The sequence below is a fragment of the Neophocaena asiaeorientalis genome, unplaced genomic scaffold (assembly GCF_003031525.2).
Source record: "Neophocaena asiaeorientalis asiaeorientalis breed wild unplaced genomic scaffold, Neophocaena_asiaeorientalis_V1.1 scaffold689, whole genome shotgun sequence".
In the NCBI taxonomy this organism is placed as follows: Eukaryota; Metazoa; Chordata; class Mammalia; order Artiodactyla; family Phocoenidae; genus Neophocaena; species Neophocaena asiaeorientalis.
This window is the reverse complement of record NW_020175666.1, coordinates 2,132,977-2,155,738: the sequence shown is the minus strand read 5'-3', so window position 1 is coordinate 2,155,738 and position 22,762 is coordinate 2,132,977. Positions and strand designations below refer to the sequence as shown.

The window sequence follows — 22,762 nt, the reverse complement described above, 5'->3', positions numbered from 1 at the left end:
GATTAATTCCACAGGCAATTCCAAGATTTAGAAGCCAGGGAGGAGGAGAGGCCAGCAAAAGAGGTGGGGAAGAGGGCAGAGGATGAGGAAAAGCCCAAGAAAGAGGGCTCCTGGGAGCCAAGAGACAAGAGCACCTGAAGGGGGGTGTCCCCGGTGGGACAGATGCTGCTGAGGGACCAAGGAAGAGGCACGTGCCGAATCCTCGCTCAATGTTGGGCAGCCAGCGGGCACCCGATCAACATAGGATCCTTTTCCTCGCCACTCTCTCCGTCTTAATTTGTTCCTGTACTTCTGAATATCTATTGCCTTTTCCCTCAGATGACAGTAGGAACCCAAGAAATAATGAATAAATGAATGAAGATGTGAATGACAAGGGCAGCTGTGACAGGTGGTCTTCGGGGTGAGGTGCAACTCCCCTCATCTCCTCTCCTGCAGCCCTGGGCATTGATTTTGCCCCAAGGCTAGGCTGGGTGCAAGATTCCTGGACCCTGATGGCTCCTGTCTAGCAGAGGGCCCTCTGGGGAGCCGCTTTGCATGCTCATCAGGCATCCTGGCCCAAGCAGGACCGAGACAGTCCCCTTGGCTGCTGGGGCCGGGAGCCGCCTCCCTCAGCAGGTCGCTGGAGTCCCTGTCACCTTCCCCCCACCCGCCCAGCGGTGTCGACTACACTGTAATCACAAAAGTGTGATGCCATTAAAATGTCACATTTGGAGAATTCCATGTAAACAAAGCATTAACAACCGCTTGAAAATAGTAGTCTTTACCACTAATGACCTCCTTTGTCTCTGCACCCACCGTACCCTCCTGCCACCCCCAGGGCTGCCGCTTTCCCCAGCCTCGCTCTCAGAGGCAGACCAGAAGGTACAGTTGTGTCTGCTGCCTGGAAAGCCTTAATGTTTAATGTGCTGGGAGAGGCTCTTTGGTGCGTGTGTCCGAAGTTGGCCAGGCCAGGGGGAGCCTGGCACTGAGTCACTTACCAAATGAGACAAGAGGATGCCACACTGCCCTACCACCCCGCTGCCCTCCGCACTACCCCCGGCAGATCTAAGATCCTGATGGTGGAAGAACCCGTGGAGAGAATCTGGTCCTTGGGAAACTGAAGAAAGAGGATGGTGTTGAAAAACTTGAGGGTCGGATTCATGCCATTGGCTTTGACTCCCTCCTCTTGGGAAGAGATTGAACCTGACACTTAGTGTAAGGCCTTGCAGGAGGAAAGGGTCCTGCCCAGCGGCTGTGGACCAGAGTGAGTCCAAGCTAAGAAGGCAGGTGGGTGGAGAGGCACGGGGTGAGAGGGCTTTGATAGTTTTTACCTCATTCCCTGGACAGTGCTCAGGAAAAGTGGAGATACTGAATTTTCTCTGTCACCAGAGTCTAATTTTGGTGCACTAAGGAAATGGATTACTTAAAGGAATCTTGTAGTGAGTGCTCTTAGGCAGTAGGACATAAACCAAAACAGCTCTGGCCAAGTGATTAATCTCTTCCCGCTGTATCTCAATTGCAAATCTGGATCCCCAGAGAGTCCCGTCTGTGGTTAAAGTCAGAGTAAGCTTTATTTTGAAGAAGCAAAAGAGAAGACCACTGTGAGTTAAAAGATGTTGAATTAGAGGATTGGCGATGTTTTATTTTTGTTTTTATTGAAGTGTAGTTGATTTACAATGTTGTGTTAGTTACTGCTGTACAGGAAAGTGATTCAGTTATACATATACGTATATATACATTCAGATATATATATTTTTTTCCATTGTGGTTTATCATAGGATATTGAATCTCTATGTTATACAGTAGGACCTTGTTGTTTATCCATTTCATATATAATAGCTTACATCTGCTAACCCCAGCCTCCCACTCCATCCCTCCTCAACCCCGTCCCCCTGGGCAACCACCAGTCTGTTCTCTCTGTCCATGAGTCTGTTTCTGTTTCGTAGATAGGTTCATTTGTGTCAAAACTCTAACTCAAAAAGATACAGGCACCCCTGTGTTCATAGCAGCACTATTCACAGTCACCGAGACATGGAAACAGCCTAAGTGTCCATTGACAGAGGAATGGGTAGAGAAGATGTGGTGCATATAGACAATGGAATACCACTCAGCCATAAAAAAGAACAAAAGAATGCCATTTGCAGCCACATGGATGCAACTGGAGATTATCATGCTAAGTGAAGTAAGTCAGAAAGAGAAAGGCAAATACCACATGACAGTACTTATATGTGGAGTCTAAAATATGACACAGATGAGGGTAGAAGGTGTTTTAAATGTCACTCCAGCACTTGACATCCCTCACACAGTTCAGGATTAACCTGCAGAAGGGATCATGCCACAGGTGCTTTAACGAATGGACAAGAATGGTTGGTGACGAGCACGTCATTTGGGGAACAATTATTGGTGCTTCCTAAGGTGAGAGAGATGCCCCTGTGGGTCTTGTTTGCAAAAGCAAGTGCTTTATAAATCCCTTCTTTATAGTTCATGCAAGATGCCATAGGCGAGATTCCTGCCAGGCTGTAAAGATGGTCAGTATTTAGGACAGGCTCGTAAAGATTTCTCCCAGTATTTCAATCCACTGCCATTATCACTTGCTATGTTGCCCGCAGCACTAAATTTGCCCTTCGCAGAGGTGGGCATCCTGCCCCCACCCAGATTCAGCAGCTGCGATGTCTGCTGGGTCTGCTTTTGACATAATAGAGCCCCTTTCACTGAAAGCCAGCCAGCAGCCCCCATGGAGTCCTGGGAGATAAAGCCCTTTCAGAGTTATTCACTCCAGCCCCACACCTGCATATTCAGCAGCTGACCTAGTTTTGAGGGAGCTGGAGGGTATCTGGATGTCACCTTATTTACAGAGCGGATAGAAAATGCGCTAAGCTCTGGGCCCTGCCTGCACACAGTATCTGGGGAGATCTAGCCGGCACCTCGGAGGCAGGCGGAGAAGAGAGGAACAAATTCTCCTCCGTCAAGAGCTAGAGGCTTCTTGCTAATGTCACGTTTGGGGAATGAATGATAGGGCTTAGGGGACTTGACTCTGAAACTCCTTCTAGCCAGAAAACCCGGTTTAGCACCTTTTGACCTATAGATTAGGGGAGGTGTTTCCAGGATAGCCTCGGGGGAAAGTGTATGACGGGGCTTCTGGCGGGTACCTCCTCCCCGCTCCTTCCTCCATCCTTCTCTAGGCAGGAGCTGGGTTTGGAAGCCTCTTTCCACGAATGACCCTCTGCCATTGTAGGTCCCGGTAAAGGATATGACGGAGCCCACCTGCCTGGGTTTAATCCCAGCATCTGCACTTACTAGGAGTGTGACCTTGGCTGCGTCTCTTTAGTTCCTCAAGCCTCAGTTTCACCTTCAGTAAAATAGGGTTCATAATAGCACCTACTTCAGGTTTGTTCCAAGTATTCAATGAGTGACATCTTTAGGACAGAGCCTGGCACGCAGTAAATGCTACAAAACAATTAGTTGTGATTGCTCTTCTGAATGACTATGTCCAGTGTGCGAATTGATAGCCTTTTCAAGTTGGTCCTCTTCCCTGGCTTCTCACAGCCATCTCCATCTTGATTACTCCACGGTCACCTTTGCCCAAGAAGAACCTAGAGGGAGATTTGGGGAAGCTGCAAACCTTGCCGAACATATTCCTTGTGAGGATAGCTGTAGGACTGGCCATTCCGGCCCTTGGAAGCCAAGTCCCAGGACGCCTGGAGAAGACCCTCTGGGGCTAATGTGTCAGAGGAGGAAAGGGGCCAGCAGTCGAGCAGGGAGCAGGCTCCTTGGCCTGATGGGAGCCTTAGGGTCTCAAGCAGGTTCAGGTTTCTGACCCCACCCCTGAGATCCCCAGGTCTCCCCCCAGAATCACCCAGCACAGCCTCTGTGCCTGCCCCGGACCCCACCTTCACACACATAAAAAAGGGAGTTAGCCCAGAGGCCACACAGAGCTCAGTTTCCAACCTTCCAAGCTGGCAGTGACCTTATGTATTACTTTTTTAAAAAGTAGTTTTCTGGTTGTGTCGTTTGCATGGCACTGTGCTCAAACCCATATCTGAGGTGGGGCTTTTGGGTGGATGAGCCCTCCAGAGCCCCAGGCGACCTCAGCATTGATAATGACCTGTCTCTTGCTTCACAGCCGGACAGTAAGGAGGTGCACCCAGTCACCTGAGGATGCAGTCACAGGTCACATTTCTGCCACAGGGAAGGAAGAAGCTAAACGTAGCTTAGCCGACTGTAAATCATAAAATTGTAAACTTTTCCCCCCATTAGCATTCAGTCCCCAAAAGGAATAATAGTAACCACAGCAATGTTGACAATAATAATGTGTTACATTTGCATTATGTTTTGCAGAGCAATTTTCGTGTCTTATCTCATTTCTGAGACTTAATCCAGGACGGTAAAATTGTGTGGGGTAAAGATTCATATTGCCCTTGGGGTGGAGGAAGAAACCGACCACAGGAGGTTGAAAGGGCGCGCTGAGCAGAGCCAGGCTCGGAACCGGCTTTCCTGACTCCTGTTTTCTTTTAGCATCTATGGGACCGTCGACAGGAATTACAGGATCTTCTCTGATGACGTGCGTCCCCTTCTCTGCCCATCTCCACCTTCCCACACATCAGCGCTCTTGCTGCTCCATGTCTGTCAGGGTGAAACTGAGTTGAAATGTACAAGGGGCCCCTTGAAAGAGAAGAGAAGTCACAAAAGCTTGATGCCTATAGCATGAGCACTTTTCCCTTCATTCTTCCCTCCTTTCCTTTACCCTCTTCCTTTTACCCCATTACTGTCTCTGGGTCACAGTTTGGAAGCCTGCGGACTCACCCATGGGTGTATTTTGTTTCACCCAAAGGGGAGGTTTAAGGCGGTGTCACTAGGCAGGTACTGTTTGGCACCTGTAAGGTCTTCGCTCACATTTCTGTTCTCGGTGACCCTGAAGGCATGTTCATTTGTGACCCCTGCTGCACACCTTGGTTCAGTCGGGCCCCTTGAAAATTGCTTGCCTCCGTAGCTATTCCTTGAGGCTAACGAGATTACTGATGATGCCTTAAGATATTTCCTGGCCCTGTACAGGTGAAGAGGGAGACCTCTTCTGTCACTGGGAAATTCAAGTCTCGTTTTTAGTGTTTTGTTTTTTTCCTGCTTCTAGTGAGTGAGACTCTTACCAGCCGCTCTGGCCACACTGTTGGGCCATCCCAGGAGGAATGCCCTCCTCTTCCCTTGCAATCCTGCCCTGAGAGATGGCTGCAGTGTCACCCTGGCAGACCTCAGCCTTTGGAGGTGACCCTGTGCCCAAGACGACTCAGCTGTCCACACCAGAAACAATGAGTTTCAGTTCTGTTTAGCTGGAGGCCTCCCTTTCTGAGCTCACTTCCGGTCCCCTCTCCCTAGGTCCAGGCCCTCTCCTTGGGCCCTCCCGAGCACAGGTTCCGTCTCTTCATGCCTGGTGTCCTCCAGCGCCAGCCTCCTGGTTACAGGCACAACCACCCTCCTTGTGCCACCATGCAGTCCACCAAATCCTCTTCCTCCTGGGCCCCGTTCGGTTACTTGGCTCCCAACCCCACTTGATCTCTTGCCCTCTGGGTTCCAGAGGTGAAAGGGACAGAGGCTTCTCATGTTCCCATGGTCTGTTTACTGCTCCATCTTTGAACACAAAGAAGATGCAGAAATCGATGATGCAGGTGGGGCCAGCTCTCTCTTAATCCTCATGCCCACCAGCACCTGGGAGGTGTTCTTCAAGCAAACAAGTGATGTGAGATGCCCATCTCCGTAAAGGAGGCCTGGCTTTGGTCTTTGGTGGTGGAATGTATGGGGCGTTGGGTAGGAAGGGAGCAGACGTGTAGCATTAGGGCTCACTCACCCTGGCACGTGCAGGGGGACCAGACCTTCTTGCCCAGTCACGCTGATTTATACTTTCCTGGCATCTCCCTCTCATGCTAATTAGCAAGCAAATTAATCTCCATATAAGGCCCAAATTGCATGAGACTCTTTTTCTTCCCCTATTCCAGAAACAAGAGCTGGGCTTCTGTCCATTCTGTTAATCACATTATATTTCACAGTTGGAGTTTTCAGGCAATTATAATAATTATCAGAACTTTTCTTCTTCCAGAAAGCTCGAAGCATCCCCCAAAGCTGTATTTGCATGTGATGTGCAATTGGAAAATAGGTGGTCAGTGTGTGTATTGGGCAATGACGGGGAGGAGAGAGCTAGGTGGTGGTGTCTCTTGTCCGAGACCAAATGAGACTAAAGCCAGCAATAGAGTCATTGTGGTATCCAGACTGTCAAGACCCCCCAGTGGCTCAGAGAAGCCACAGCAGACCCAATATCTAGGCACCTGGCTCTTGAGGGAGCGGGGGTGAGAAGAAACGTGGGGAAGAAAGACAGAAGGAGGTGGAATAGAAAAATAAACTTATCCTTGATGAATTATCTGCTACCTCATTTGGCCTGAGAAATAGCCCTTTCCTCCTCTATTATATGCCCATTCCATCTATCAAATTCTTTAAAAGTGACTTTCATATAATTAATACTAGCCATTAAACTACAACATCGAAGGAGCAATTGCCTAATTCTGAGGAAAATTTAAATTTATTACCAGCACCCGAGATAAGATGAATCCTAAAGAGAAGAAGAGAAAACCATGCAGAAGATAAGTAGAAAGCCAAGTGGGCTATTGACTTGACCCTTCTCCAGTGCAGGGTAATTTGGCTTCTAAAGTGAGTTAGATGATAATAAATTAAATTTAGATTTCTGCACATCAGTTAAATAACTCCCCAGACAGAATTCCAGTGAGAGGAAGAGGTGATAATACATGGTAGAAATATTAAAAAGGAGATCTTATCTAATAATCCATAATTGATGTGCTGTCCCTGGATGAGGGAGAAGGATTTTGCAGCTCTTTCCTTTGTCATGAGCCCAGATGGGTGAGTGAAGGGCTGGCTTGCCCCTCCTTCTTTGTTTGAGTTGGTCCTGCAGACCGTGGGGAGTCTGTTACCGGCAGTCACTCCTCTCCCAGAGCGTTCCTACCAGGTAGGACTTACGTAGCTGTACTGGTGTGATGAGGGATTCTGCTGTCCTCTCTTGACTGGCCCTTGGAAGGACAAGGTCACTTCCCAGATGGACGCACATTAGAACAGTACAGAGGTGGGCGGATCCTCCTGCATTTTTGGGACTGCCTAGCAGGGTGAACAAAGTGGCCCCGTGGATGAGTGAAACATCTGGTGATGGGGAAAGAACACTGGTTTTGAGGTCAGAAGTCCTGGGTTAGAGTCTCAGTCATCTCCAGCAAGCTCTTATGCTTTCTTAAGCCTCAGTTTTCCAATCTGCAAAATGGGAACAACCTAACTGGCCTGCCACCTGCATGGGGTTAATACAAATGAGATATTCCAGTGAAAATGCTTTGAAGACTGTAAACATTTCTGTTTGTCTTTCAATCATTATTATACTTTTTTGTTTCTAAAAATTCTGTTTGGTTCTTTTACAAAGAACTTTTGTTCTTTCCTAATTTTTTATTCCACATTTCAACCTACACATGCTTTATATTGTATCTGTAATTTCTGTGTCTGGATTACTTGGAGGATCAGAATACATTGTTTATAGTTTCCACTCACTCTCCCTTATAGTGGACTTGTTCCCTCTGTGTCTGGTCATTTTTTATTGTGATTCCATCTTTTGGTGAGCTACGTGGGAATCCTGGGAGCCTACCTTGGAGGTGCTTTCCTCCAGATAGTATTTATATTTGTCTCTGCTGGGAGCCAGGTTACAGCTGATCTGGGACCATTTAGTCCCACTCCTCGACCTTAATTATGGAAGACTCAGGTTCAGTTACTCCACCTTTTAGGAGCCTGGCTTTACTTTCTCAATGACCTTTACCCTCGGGGCAGCCTCACATCTTTACTTACCATTCAACTATCCCAGCTCTGGCTTTAGCACCCTGTATTTTCCCTGGCCTCACCTCTCCTCTTGTGGTGAAGATTTTCGTTCTAGAAAGCCCAGTAATGCATTAAAAACCACATTTGTGGCACTTCCCTGGTGGTCCAGTGGTTAAGACTCTGTGCTTCCAATGCAGGGGGCACAGGTTTGAACCCTGGTCCGGGAATTAAGATCCTGCATGCCGTAGGGCGTGGCCCAAAAATAGAAATAATAAAATAAAACAAAACAAAACAAAACAAAATATACCTTCAAAAAAAACCCACCACATTTGTTGTTATTTATGCAGAATCTAGCTGCAGTTCAGCATGAAGGTCCTGGCGAGTATCTGGTCTGCCATGGTGCTACAAGCAGACGGCTCCAGCGGGTAGAAGGCAGGGGCACTCGGGGTGGTGCTGGGAAGCCACAGGCTGCGGTCCTGGAAGCAGCCTGGATGCGTGGAGATGTGAACGCCAGGCTGCACAGCTAGCATAGAAGCTGGGTCTACAGGCCTTGAGGCACACTTCTCAGTTGTGTGAACTTTGGCAAATAATTAACCCTGCCCGTGCCTCAGTTTCCTCACTTGGAGATTGGGGATACAATTTTCTGTTGTATATTGGGATTGTAAGGGTTAGACATCATTTGGGTTACCCCTCCCTCACTACTACCCTCTGAGGTTCTGACAGGGGAGCTGGGATGGGTAGTTTTGTGTGCCCAGTAGGTGGTGGACCTTATCAAAGTCACAACAAAGCAGCTTCCGTCTAGGAAGCCTGCATATAAAAGTTAGATTGTATTATGAGCAATGTCTCCCTTCTCATTCTGCACATATGGAAGGGTTTCCAGGGTGTTTGAATTCCTTGATGAACCCCACCCAACTTCACTTACTCCTGTTCTCTTGATCCTTTGGTAGATCTTTTGCACTTCTCTGTGTCATTTTTTTCTGAGTCTTATATAATGGGGGGTTGGAAGACCCGGGAACACATAGTTGCCATTAAATATCTAAAGGGTATGAAAAAGAAAGGTCAGATTTGCATTAAATATCCCTGGGGATAAAACCAGGCCCCAAAGGGAGATACTACCAGGAGACAAATTCTGGTTCAAAATTAGAAGAAAACTTCTAGAAGTTACAGTCCTTTGAAGCTTGGAGTGGGCTTCTTGGGACCGTTCTGTCCCTGACTTGTGGGATGTCCACCGGTGGAATGTTACACTAGAGTTTAAAACATTGGGTGGATAGATGAATTATATCGTCTTTAAAGTATCAGTTATATCATTTTTTTCAATTATGACCTTCTGTGTGTGTTAGTCTCTCACATTCCCATCTTCCTGCAGGAATCTGCCTGCAGAGTTCCCCCTTTCTTGCCCTAGGCTGGCAAGATGAAGCCCACTGCTGAGAGGAGAATGACTGCCCACAATGGGGAGTGAAGGGCGGGCGGGAGGATGGTGAGAGGGGGTACAGACATCCTTGCGTGGAGGAAGATCTCTAAGCAAAGAAAGAACTGGACCTCAAAAAATGGTGGGAAACACATAGATAATCTTGGAAGGTAACCCAAGAAAATGGCAGTGAGGATGTACTAAGGTTGAGTCACCTAATGGTTGAGCGCATGGGAGCTGGAGCTAGGCTGCCTGGGCTCAAATCCTGGCTCTGACACTACCTGTGTGACATTGGGCAAGTTACTCAATCTCTCTGTGCCTCGGTTTCCCCAGTTATAAGATGGGAATGGTACTACTGATATCTATTATAGTGAGGATTAAATGTAAATATTTAGGACACATGATAAGAGCCCCCCAAGGTGTTAGCTGTTTATTATAGGATGAGTCTGAGACATTCTCTTAAGGATCAGGTACAATTCAGAGTAAGATGGAAGCCTTAGCAAGGGCTAGAGATTTTCTCATTTGAAAGTGAAAAAGAAGAGACTTAGATCAATAAGAGAAAACTAGTAATACCAAGCTGGGGAAAGAAGGGAGGGAGACAAAAGCATTAGTGGAAAATAGAGGCATCTTCAAAACCTAACAGAAGGGAAGGCTACACCCATGTTTCTTGAGCCAAATAATCAGCTTGAAACCAGAGTGAGAGAAAACAGGCCAGGGGAGGATGGAGGAAAGGGGATTCATGATTTCTCGTGGAAGTGTGGTGAGAGGAAAGAAGTGAAGCAACTTAACAGAGGTGCTTTCGAGCTTTCATTTTTGGTGCCAAATTATTTAAGCACTGGTCTTGGCCAGGGGGTTGGCTGACTTAATCAGATAGTTTCTACTTAAAAGATGGTCTTCGTTTTTGTTTGTGGCATCACACTCCTCTTTTGAAACACACACACTCGAGATTGAATAAATTCCGGTCAGAAAGTCAAGTGGTGGCAGCTTGGGGGGCCACGTGGCAGTGGGCGCAGCTCTGGGGTGGGCCCTTGTGGGGGCTCCTTGGCGTGTGTTCTTGTTTTGGAAAAGCATTTCACCTCCTGTGCTAGGAAGGCTTGTGAAGGTGAAAGTGCCTGTTCAGAAACTCTCTCGATGTTCACATGAGCCTGGAAGCGAGGAATCCGAGGCATGGGTACAACGTACATGCCTTGGGCCCTTAGAGGCCAGATGTGGGGGCTTGCGAATTGAAGAGCTTGGAAACCAGCTCCAAATCAGGACTGGAAGTATCTGGCAAAGTCGCTGCCCCTTTAGAAATTCTGGGAGGACCGCGGTCAGCTCTCTTGTGGGGGCAAGCAGGGCAGGAGTGTCTGGCCCTTCCTGCGGGCATGTCCTCGACTCCACTCCTCCAGGGGGGTCTTTCTCTGCCCATTCATCTTCAGCAGAGAGGACGCTCCTTGTTCTGTCGATGATAAACAGAACAGACCATGGCGCTGGGAGGCCCTAGGGAGATTCAGTCGGGGGTCCCTTCACTTACTAGCCGTCGTGCATGGGCAAGCCACCTTACCTCTCTAAGTCGACCCCTCCCTGTCCAAATGGGGGTTGTGTGAGGATTCTGTAACAATACCTGCAAGCTGCTTCATAAAATAGAGGTTGCTATTCAAATGGTAGTGTTGTTTTAAACTCAGTCTCACCATTATTTAATACATCCAGATATCATTATAGAAACACCAAGCTCCCGGTTCCGGGAGATCCCCCCAGTGGATCCAGTGCAGCAAAGTGGGAACCAGCTCCGCACCCGTGACCGTCTGAGGGCGTGGTCCCCTCCAAGGATGCCCTTGACGGACTGCTCAGACAGTTTCTCTTGCCGGCCTGGCTGCTGCTCTGGCTCTAGGCTTTCTGGAAGCCAGCTGAGTTCTCACGGCACCATCTCCAAGGATGCCAAGGATGCTTAGCTGCCCTTAGGGTTGGCGATTACCAGGCTGAGCAAACCACCCAAACCTGTAGCCCCTTGGCCCTGAGCCTGGTCTGGTATTAAGAGAAAGTAGGAATTGGGATGAGACTTAGAGGTTGGTCGAGCGCCCTCACTCCAGCCCCTGTGCCTCCCCACCGTGCCTGTCCCACCACCTGCTTCTCCAGCTGATGGATGGAACTGTACACCTGGGCTCCATCAGGCTTCCCTTCCCACCAGGTTAAAGTGCTAAGGTTACCTCCCAAATGGTCTCCTCGTGGAGCTTTCTTCCCTCCACTCCATCCTGCACATGCAGCCAGAGATACTTTCCCCTGACCTGCTTCATACGGGACCAGCCACATTCTGGAATTTTCTTTCACTCTTGCTCTCTTTGCAGTCCACACTCTGGCCTCCCCATTCTGACCTAGCCATTTCCTGAACAGATGCTCCTCCCCTGAGCCATTCTGCCTTTTATCTGGATTTTCACTGCACACGTACTTCCCTTCCCCATATCCCCTTAAGCAAAGCAAAATCCCTGCTCATCCTTCAAGTCCTAACTCATTTGATGCTTCTTCTGGGAAGCCGTTCCCATTTCCCTCGCTCCTCTGTTATAGGTGTCTTCATGCAGGTGTCTCTACAGTGTTGCGCCCGCTGGAGGGCAGGGGCCTTCCGTCTCCGCTCTCCCCTCCCCAGCACACAGCACTGTAGGGGCTCACAACTTATTTTGAGATTTGCAGTGAATTCAGTGGGGCATGAGCCAGCTGGAGATGGTTCAGGGCGCCGTGGCCCTTCCCGCAAGAATGGGATGTCAGGGTGGCCCTGAGGTCATGTTCCAAGCACAGGTGACATCTTTCAGGCTGTGACATGACACAGCCCAGGCTGGGGGTTTCATACCACCCACACACAAATACCCCCATGTAGCAGCAGTATCACAGGACATTAATAAAATCAATTATTGGATAAAAATCACTGGTTTCCAGTGCTTCATTTTGTGCTATTAGCAGGAGAATGCTGTTTCAAAAGGAGATAACAGAGAGAGAGCGAGCGAAAGGGAAAGATCAATTATCAGATAAGATGCAGTGGTGCCTGAGATGAATGTGTATGTGGGCGAGCGGCCCCCCTTACCTGCCAAATGTGGGCCGAGCGCTTGCACTGCTGTCGGCAGCACCTGCCCTGGGCCTTCCTGTTTAGATGCCCTGAGTGCAGAAGAGCATCCTGGTCAATGACGGGATGGGCGGTGTCCAGGCAGCTTCAGATACTTGCACAGCGAGGAGGGTCAGTAACACATGAATGAACATCTCATCCTCGATGCCAGCCCCAGGGCTCCAGCCCTCGTGGTCCAGGTCGGAGCCTGGTCAATAGGTTCTTCCTGGCACAGGACTCTTTTGGCTTTGATGCACCTGAAAGGTCTGAGCTTTGTTGATACAGACCGGCTCTCCCCTAGCGGGGTCAGCACTAGTACCCACTGGGCAGTGGCTATCAAGGGAAGCATCCAGTGTGCTGAGGCCCTGAAGCCCATACCTCCTGCTGGCTGTGTGGAGTCTCTGTTGGCTGCACAGCTGGGGTGGGCAGAGCAGAGGCGGCAGCCTGGGCTCTGGGCAGGAGCCGTCGCCTCCCTGTGTGAATCCCCTCACCTCCTCTGCACTGGAGGGTCCAGGAGACAGAGCTCTGCTTTGGGTTCTGCCACCATCCAGCTGGGCGACCTCAGACAAGCCAGTAACCTTTCTGAAGACTTGTCTTCCCTACTCTGCAGAGGGTCTTGGGGAGGGTGAAACGGTATCGTGAATGCAGAAACCGCCTTATACATTCTAAAGTACTGTCTTCTCTTGTGGTAAGGGTTATTACTTGCTCCCCCATGGATGCTTCTTAAAAATAAGCACAGATTCCTGGGTTGGAGGAAGAAAGGAACACACAGGCATCCACCTGGTGGGTAGCACACCATTATAGATGGATTGCTTACTTCTCATCGCCACCTTCCTTTGGCAGAGGAAGGAATGACAGTCACTGTGTACCACCTACTATGCGCCAGCCACTGTGCCAGCACTTTTCACCGAGTGTCTCAAATTACCCTGGAGAAGTGGCCCCTGGGCTTAGTATTCTAGAATCCAAGTCCCAGCCCTGCAGGATCCTAATTGTGAGATCCGGAGCGAGCTACCTGGGCTATAGAGCCTGCTTCCTTGTCTGTGCAGTGGGAATACGAACGACATCCATCTCCTAAAACTGCTCTGAGAGCTACACGAGATAACGAGAGTATAGGTCCTAGCACAGTGCCTGGTATGTGAGCACAGCACTCGTTAAATGGTAGCTGTCATTGTCATCGTCATTCTGTTGTTATTATTATTGCTCATGGTCTTATTAACGTCCTACCTCTGCCCCTAGCTTTGAGCTAAATCTCGCCAGCAGCACAAGCCTGGTCTTGGTGGCTGGGCACTGACAGCCAGAGGGTGCTGAGAGGACCGGGAGCCATCCTCACAGACTTCCTGTTCATGTCACACAGATTCCGGATGCTGACTGGGATGACCTATGGGACCAGTTTGATGAGCGGCGGTATCTGAATGCCAAGAAGTGGCGCGTCGGTGATGATCCCTATAAGCTGTATGCTTTCAACCAGCGGGAGAGCGAGCGGATTGCCAGCAGCCGGGTGGTCCCAGACACTCGCCTTTTCAGGTACTTCTCCCGACCCCTCCCCACAGTCATGTCAGATCCACAGCAGGCCAGCTTTATGCAGCGCCCAGTGCCAGGAATCGGGGCAGGGAAACCGTTTATTGCCAGGTAGACACGAGGGGGTCTGTGATGCTGCAGTTTGCCCCGTCTGTGCTTCTTGCTGCCGTGAGCCGTCGCAAAGCACCCCGTGGAGAGGGAGGAGGCCTCCACCTGCACCCTGCCGCCCTCACCCGGGGCTCACCCTAGGCATACCCGCCAGGAAGTCATGGAACACTCAACACCTTACAGCCAGAACCTTTCTCCCCTGGCAGATTCCCATGGCCTGGCCTGGCTTTCACACTGGGGGAGGGCAGGCCTCTGGGCAGTCAGGCTGGTGGTCTCTTCTGTCGCTGGGAGGTCCCCCTGGCTTCTCTTCTCACGTGCCAAAATGTCAGGCCGTCAGAGGTCCTACAGCCTGACCTTTTGGCACGTGAGAAGAGAAGCCAGAGGGGCCTCTACACTTGCCATTGGGTCCGCTGTCTGCTTTGGAGCAGCCCTTTCACACAGCCTCTGTCCTGCTATCCGCTTGGTCAGGCCCCCTTCAGATGGGTTGCAGAGATCAGGCCTGGGGCAATGTGGAAAGCTTTGTTTCCCAGCAAAAAGAGGCTTTGTGAAGGCGCTTCACCTCTCAAGCCTTCCTAGAGTCAGCCAGCCCTTCGCTTCCTGGGGAGGCCTGAGGAAGCAGGTCAGTCTCACCCAGTGCCTCCCCTCCTGACCTCCAAGCTGGGAGGCCCAGCTGTGCCAAAGACCCATGAGGGCGTGTTTCCTGTCTGCTGCGGGAAATTGACTTGGCACCCAAAGTAGCAGACCGGCAAGCTTGGGGTAGAGGGGCTTGAAGGCAATGTCAAATGAGAGACTGTATGCTTGGTGTTAGCTTCTTAGCTTTCTGTGTCTGTTTGGGCCTCTGGGTACCAAATTGTGGACACTGGGGTTTAGAAGCAGGACAGTAAAAATTCTCATGACAAACGAGGCTGGTCGATCAGGTGGTATGTAAGTTGGCGGTATGGGAAGGCTGGTGGACTCAGTCTTTCCGACTAGGCTGCACAACTCAGAACCTTGACTTATACAGTTTATTTCTGTGGAGGGGTTTGACCGGTCCTGGTTAATCACCATCACGCCTAAGAGGAGCCGGAGTCCTGGTTTCCCCCACAAATAAAGCCAGGGGACTGAACTGGATGAGGTCATGCCTTCTCACTCTGAGAGTCTGTGAACTCAACCCTCCCCTCGAGGTACCCAGGAGATGCTTTCTTAGCAGTGGGGCCTGGAAGTCCCCTTTACCCAGGACACTCCCTGCTGCTTGCCTGAAAGCTTCAAGTCAGAGTCTTGTACTATTCCTATTAAAATTCCCCAGCACTTACCCTGGTCCTTGGACATGATAGAATTTTATTTAAATATTAGATTATTTTATTTCGCAGGGCGGAGAGTATGTATAGGAGAACAGGGAAGAGAGAGCAGGCAGAAGGCTGAGAAGCTCCACTGGGTCTCCAGCGGGTGGTGCCTCCCTTGTCTTGCGTCTAGATGCTGAGGCCCTGTAGAGGGACACAGGGACACCTCCGCACCAGGAAAGGGGCTGGTGTACCTGGGTGACAGCTGTCAGAACTGCCTCTGAATGCTCCCACCTGCAGGGAGGAGGCGTCGGGGAATTAACTGGGCAGGCAGATTTGCGGGGATACCTGACCAGGACTAAAATCTGCGTTCACCCTGTTTTATGATCTGAGAGGCAGAAATGAAAGCATTTTACAGGGCTGGACATAGTGGTAGTTGTGGGTGAAGAACTCAGCCTGTCCCCAAGGATCTGAGTTCCCCAGGTCCAGTTCCAGGCTCCCTACCTGACCCAGTGTGTTTCTTCCGTGAAGTAAGTGTGATCTTCTGGGATTGCAGCAAGAAGGGAAGAGAAGATTTAGACAGAATGCAGACACCCTTTGGAAGACAACGAGGAAAAGTGTATCAGCCACATGTCTGCCTCAGGACAGTGACCTTGCTCTGTGGGAGCTCGGATTGTGTTATTCAGAGCAGTTCAGATTTATGGATCCTAATCTGAAAGAGCAGGAAGGGGAGACGACAGAGCATTGGGAATGAGGGCAAGCACATGGGACCAGGCAGCCATGGCACATGGTCCCGCCTACTGTGCGCAAAACCCTAAGCAAGCCCTGACAGAAGCCGCCCACTGATCAGCTTTCTGCAGGCTGAGTTTGGTACGGGACTGACCCTGTGCCTGTATCACCCTCGCGGTGATGGGAGTTCCGGAGACTGCAAAGCCCAATGTTCTTCTCTCAAGTGGGCCCCCACTGAGTGGTGACTTTCTGTCTACAGGACCTACCATTTCCAACACTTACCTCCCAGGGAGTCTGTGTCCCTGAGGTTGAAGTCACCAGCTAAGTCCCTTAATCCTTCTGTGATTCTGGCCTCTCTGCTGTATCCTGTCTTCATCCTCTTCCAACCCTGGGGCTTGCCTGCTTGGGCCCATTCTCAGGCCCTGCCTGTCCCAGCTCTGACCAGCTGTGGCTGCTGGTGACCTGCGTCCACCTGACCAGGGATTCTCAATGGTGACTGACATTTGGGGCTGGGTAACTGTATGTAAGGGGGGCTGTCCTGTACTTTGGATGTTTAGCAGCATCTCTGGCCTCTACCCACGAGATGCCAGTAGCACTTCCCCGAGTTGTGACAACCAAATATGTCTCCAGACGTTGCCAAGTGTTCCCTGGGAGCAAAACTGCAATGAGAACACCTGCCATAAAGCCAGCCCTGCTTGTTACCTGGGTTCTCAAGAACGAAACATAAATATTCCTTCTCAGCCCCAGCAAAAGGATGAGGCCATATCTTCCCCCTAAGTCAGAGTCAAGCAGAAGTCAGTACAGCCCAGGGGTTAATGATATAGAGTCTGGGATCAGATCACCCTGTTTCCTGTCTTGCCTGTGCTGCTGACTAGCTGAGCAAACTCATCATTACCTGGCTTCTCTGGTCCACACTTTCCTCTTTTGAAAAGTAGGGATAAAAATAACAATGATACCTATCTAATGCGCTTTTCATAAGGATCAAATAATCTATATGTAAAGTACTTACATACTCCTTAGCAAGTAGTAAAAAAGATTTTTCATCGTTGTTATTATTGCACGGTAATAATATGGGCAGGTTGGCACTGCAGGGCCAGGAATGGAAGGGAAGTGTCGGGGCGGGGGGGTCTCCTGAGAAAACTGAAGATACTCAGGCAAGAGAGGCAACCAAATGCCGAGTGTCAGGAAGGAGCATTAGGGAGATCACTTAAGTTGTCAGGAGGGGTGGGGGTCAGGGAGGAACAGAGGAGGGCCTCAAGGGTAAGTTCAAAGCTGGAGAAATGGGCGTGGAGTGTTGGTCACGAGTGGGTGTCCCAGCAGTTCTCAATCCAGGCATCTCATAAGAACCACTTGGGGAACTTAAGAAAGGCTGATACCCAGCCTCCAACCAGCTGAAGTGTCTCTTTTCTGAGTTCCCCAAGTGATTCTAGGGAGCAGCCAGGGTTGAGAAACGCCGTTCCAGGTACGTGTTTCTCAAACTTAAATCACCTGAGGTTCCCGTCAAACTGATCCAGCAGGTCTGGGGTGGGGCCTGAGAGTTTGCATTCCTATCAAGCCCCCGGGTTCTGCCGATGGATGGTCCATTGATCACACTTCGAATAGCAAAGGCTTAGAACGATGGTTCTCAAAGTGCGGTTTCCCAGACCAGGAGACGAACAACACCGGCATCACCTGGAGACTTGTTAGAACTGCAGTTTCTAAGCTTCCCCCCAGAACTGCTGAGTGAGGCACTCTGGGGTGGAGCCTGGCAATCTGTGTCTCAACAAGCACCACCAGTGATTTTGATGACTGCTCGAATTTGCAAACCACAGAGCATCAGCTGGCACTGCGGCTTCCTTTTGTGGGTCAGATGAAGTCCATGGGTGGGTTGGTCCAGCTGAAAGGCCCAGGGTTTGAGTAGAAAGTAAGCCCTGGTATAAAGATGGCTTCCTGCCTACAGGCTGCAGCCCTGTCCCTCTGTCCAGGTGATGGGGCTCTGTCTCAGGCCCTGTAGAGACCTCTGGCTTCTCTGCCCCTTCCTCTTCTCAGTTTCTTCAACCACAGGGTGTATATGCTGCCATCCTCTTGGCAATTGGCATCACCTTTACCAAGAAGCTCCTACTGTGGCCATTGGCCCACCCCGGACTCCTGGTTCCTTTGTGGGACCCGACCCCATGGACACAGCTTCCCTCTCCCTGTCCATATTCCCATCATGCCTTGCAGCTAAGGTTCTACTAGTTATGACACCAGTTGCCCTCTAGCGGGGAGAAATTTTTGATGTGTGATAGGAATTCAATAAATGTTTGTTGAGCAAATGAAAGGGAGAGTAAGCCTGGAAGGACAACTGATAACTCTTTTCCTATCTGCCTGATGGGTAAATAGGACAAGAGGAGCTAGAGGAAGCCCCCTTCTCCATATCCTCCCGTCCTCATGGGCTTCAGATAAGGGACCAGGAGAAGAGCCTCCGTTAAAGGAAAAAGGCCTTTTTCCCTTAAAGAGTTCTCATTACTGAAAAGAGAAGAGTGAAGAAACAGCATGTGAGAGGGGTCTGAGCTTATTAAATTTGCTTCCGGTTTTCCTACCACAGTAATTGCATTGTGATTTATAGGATGCGTTTGAGCAACGCCTGAAATACAGAGCTGTTAGCTGAGCACCAGAGCAGGCACTGCTGAGAGAGCGGGCACTGGGCAGAATGGCTTAGGAATCCAAAGGTACCCAGGTGGAGTGAGGAGGGGAGAAAGGAGGAAGGCTGCGGAGGTTTCCAGCAACCACACACTGTGCTGATTGAAAAGCGAGTGCACTGGTGGCGTGGAACGCTGACAAACAAGTCATGGCGGGGTGTCACGTGATAGAAGAAGCTCCACAGGGGCCAGGGGCTTGATCCCCTGTGTGAAATGGGATAGAGTCACCATCTTTCTCTTGGTCCTTTACCCCGTGGAGTCCACGGTATTTTGTGGGAGGCAGCAAGGTTTACCTGGAGCCTGGGATGACTGAAGTGAAGAGTAGCAGATAAGACTGGGGGGCAGGCTTTGAACTCTCCATTCCAGGGTTTATGGGGGCCGTGGGGCCCATGGGGTCAGCAGTGAGGAGAGTTTAGAAATGAGTTCCTACAGTTTCCAGTGGATCTACTCATTCACCCTTCGGGGTCAACAACCTTCCCCTGCCTGCCCTACCCCTTCCGTAACATTTGACATTTTCACAGTCTTGAGATGGAAACCTGCTGTCTTGGGGCTTCAGACATGTCTTTGCTACAGCTTGGTCTCCCCACCCCTGATTCAGGTCCAGGGAGAGCAGTGGGGACAAGGTGACCAGCAATGGCCTTCCGCCCATCCCTGTCCTGTCTCGGCTTGTTTTCTCATCTGTAGTTGGACTAGATAACCTCGAAGCTTTCGCATTCCCTGAATGCCACACAATTGTAGATGGGTTCATTCTTCCGCGGTTGGCCTTCTCTTCCTGATATAAACATACGCTCCGCTCTCCCACCCGCCTCAGCCTCGTGTGAATACAACACAGGGTGCTTCAGGGGCTTCCCTGGTGGCGCAGTGGTTGAGAGTCCGCCTGCTGATGCAGGGGACACGGGTTCGTGCCTCGGTCCGGGAAGATCCCGCATGCCGCGGAGCGGCTGGGCCCATGAGCCGTAGCCGCTGAGCCTGCGCGTCCGGAGCCTGTGCTCCGCAACAGGAGAGGCCACAACAGTGAGAGGCCCGCGTACCGCAAAAAAAAAAGACTCTGTCATTACGGGGTGCTTCATCGGGGCATCCTAGTCCTGAATTTTCCCCCTAAGGCCCATTGTTCTGTTAACTCGGATGAGAGCCTTCATTTCCAGGGCACTACCTAAGTCCTGTGGGGCCGCAAGGATGAATGGATGTGGCTGCCTGTGTTGGGGGCTGGAGGTGGGGTGCCATAAATATTTCAGTGTGAGGAAGAGACAGCGTCTAGCTGGGATGAGTCTGAGCAGATTTCCCAGGGGAGTTCTGCTGTTTATCAAGCATTGTCTGGTCCAACAAACAGGCCTCATTTTCCAGTCCTGCCGCCCCCACCCCTGTCACCACATTCTGGTGACAACAGCTGGATTTGCTATCATCCAAGTAGCACATAAAACGTCTGGCAGACAGGAAGCCAAGAAATGGAGGCACACCCCTCGTGAAGGGGGGAAATATTTTGATAAGGCACATGTATATTTTCGCTGTTGCCTAGCAATGCTTATTATGGGGTCGCTTTGATTGCAGGGGAGCAGGTGGCAGGGTGGATGCGCCCGTGGGCTGTGAGCTGAGAGGAGTGAGAGCTGGGAAGCCTCATTAGGTCACCTCCCCCGGCCATGCTGGGTTTGATTGTTCCCCTCGGCGGCATACCCTCCTGGGCTCTGTCCAGTGCGGTGCTAAATCATTCCAACAGTGGGATGCCCATCGCTTGCCTGGAGGGAAAATGCCACACTTCGATACATCTCACCGGGAAGACGTTTTTCCTTTGCTTCTTTTCATCCTGGGAAATGAAGGGGCCGTGGCCCAGTCTAGGATTGCATTTATCCTTCCTTGAATTTACTCAGTTGGAATGGCTGCCGAAGATCATCATCATTTCTATCCTTGTACTCGTCACTTAGCAGTAATAGGATCAAAATCTTTGTGGCTGGAATGGCTAAGCATAAAAAATGTTCATATTCCCTCAGAGTCAAGGCGATTCCACTAGCTCAGCGTAGACTTGGTGATTCCAGATCAAGGTGGAGGGGAGGGGAGGGGAGGGGAAACCCATCGCAGACAGTTAGCTTTGCAAACAGGCTCTCCCATCTGCTGCATTCCGGTCTCTGTGTGCCATTTTTCAATACAGGAGTTTGCAAGCCCGTTGACAGTGGTTCTGAGAGTGCTTCACTCCAGAGCATCTGAGAGTTTCAGGGAGCTTTGGAAGGGAATAGCGGGAAGAGTTTCCCAACAGCCTGGAATCTCTCAGCAGGAGAACTGTGTCTGCTGCCCTGGGTACCCCCGATTGCAGGACCACTTACAGGCCCCGGGAAGGGGTTCTCTCCAGGGTGCGGAGGAAGAAAGACCACAAAGGCTGAGAGAGCAGGGCGTCTCTGGGCCAGGATTCCTTCCACTCAGGTCCCCTGTTCCTTGTGTGCTGCCCCTGCAGGCAGGTCCCTCCCTCAACCCCCGGCCTGCGCTATGAGATTCGGACAGATTTCCCAAAAGGGCAACTCTTCAGCGTTTGAAAGGGGGCCAGTCAAGAAAAGCTACTGATGAGAACTCATCCGGACAAACCGCCTTAGCTAATGTTTTCTCACACCTTGTTTCCTAGTTAATTCCCACCAACTTGACTTTCCACCACTGTGCATCTCATTCACTCATTTCCCCATTCGTCCACTCGGCACATTACTGAACACTAACTGCATATGCCGAGCTCCGTGCTAGGAACTGGTCTCTGCTCCCAGGAGCTCATGGTCTAGTGGGAGAAGTGCACAGCAGCGGGTTCCTAGTGCTCAAATGTGGATTGCCCTGAAGCCATGTCCTTATTTCTGGAGTTAAGGCACAGCCTTCCCGCCCTTGATTTCCAAGCGCCCATTTCCTGCCCTGTCTCTGGTCGGGTGTAGCTATTTCTGTCTTGACCATGGAACAGAACACAGGAGTTAGGAGCTTTCCCATAGGAAAAAGACAAAATAGCATTAGGCTGGCATAAGGAGGAGAAGGAGTTTACACGTGAATGGGAAGCAGAGGTTTTTTGAAGGAGGCAGCATCTGGACCGCAAGAACTAGGGGAGACAGGTAGGATTTTTGCAGGTGGGAGGCATTCCAAGTTGAGGGAACAGTGTACCAAAGGCAAGGAGATGGAAGAGCCACAGTGTTTTGTGGGAGTCAGTCCAGTTTCCTTGGAGGGTGGGATAATGGAGGGGATGAGTGGGGGAGGATAATTCTGGAAGGGATACTTCGGATCATGTTGGGGCAAAGCCTTGGATTTGGGGTGAGGACCTTACAGTTAATTCAGTAAACACTGGAATGCTTTCGCTTTCACACTTGACCTGGCCCCTCATCAGAGCAACCCTGAGAGATGCCCTAGACAGCACATCTTGGGGCAGCGCCATATTTTGGGAGCTCCTGCCTGGGGGAGGGGACCAAGCCCAGCCTGAACCTGGAGCCGGCCCAAGGCGGTGGAGCGTAATGTGGGATCTTGGCTCTGAGGCTCTGGCATCCTCAGGGTGGGAGTGTTGTGTCTTACACCTGGGAGTTTACTCAGAGGTGAGGTGGGAGAGATGAGAAACCAGAACTGGTCTGGCAGGAAAAGGAGCTGGTAGGGACCTGGAAAAGGGGGTTTGTTCTTGACCCCCAAACTAACTGCTGGGCTTCAGGATTGAGTACCAGTACTGGCTGTGGAGATTTGGGTAGAACAGCAAGACTAGCAGATTAACCACATACCTAGGTATGGAAATCCAAGGTCGCACAGCTAGTCAATGCTTGGGTAAAACTCAAAATCAAGCTTTTAGATTCTAGGTGAGCGTGTGTGTGTGTGTGTGTGTGTGTGTGTGTGTGTGTGTGTGTGTATACACATATATATATAATTCTGTCACAAACATAAAACCCCTATTATGGCCAGGTTCACGGAGTGAGTGTGGTGAGTGAGTGAGTGTGTGTGTGTGTGTGTGTGTTTGACTTGTGCTTGTAGGAACAAGCGGAAGAGATGATGCAAGAGGATTCTGGCCTTCAGATAAGATAGTTTGATATTTTTATTTTAGTTTTGCTTAGAGACACAGACATAACATATTTCAGTTGGTTAATGGAGTCAGTAGTTTCTTCTGGTGTTCTGTCACTGAGGCCAAATTCTAATGGGCAGGTACCCCACGAAGAACGCTGTGTGGCTTTGAAAGGTACTAAATGGCCTG

General features: G+C 50.4%; 1 protein-coding gene across 2 annotated transcripts in view; it reads left to right on the top strand.

Annotated features, from left to right (window-relative positions):
* The window catches only part of GALNT14 (polypeptide N-acetylgalactosaminyltransferase 14), a 215,586-nt gene that overhangs the window by 116,795 nt on the left and 76,029 nt on the right, over nt 1-22,762 (top strand). For both annotated transcript variants that reach the window (XM_024731533.1, XM_024731534.1), the window contains exon 2: nt 13,660-13,829. In XM_024731533.1, the coding sequence (XP_024587301.1) occupies nt 13,660-13,829 (170 nt within the window). The remainder of the gene's footprint in view (nt 1-13,659; nt 13,830-22,762) is intronic.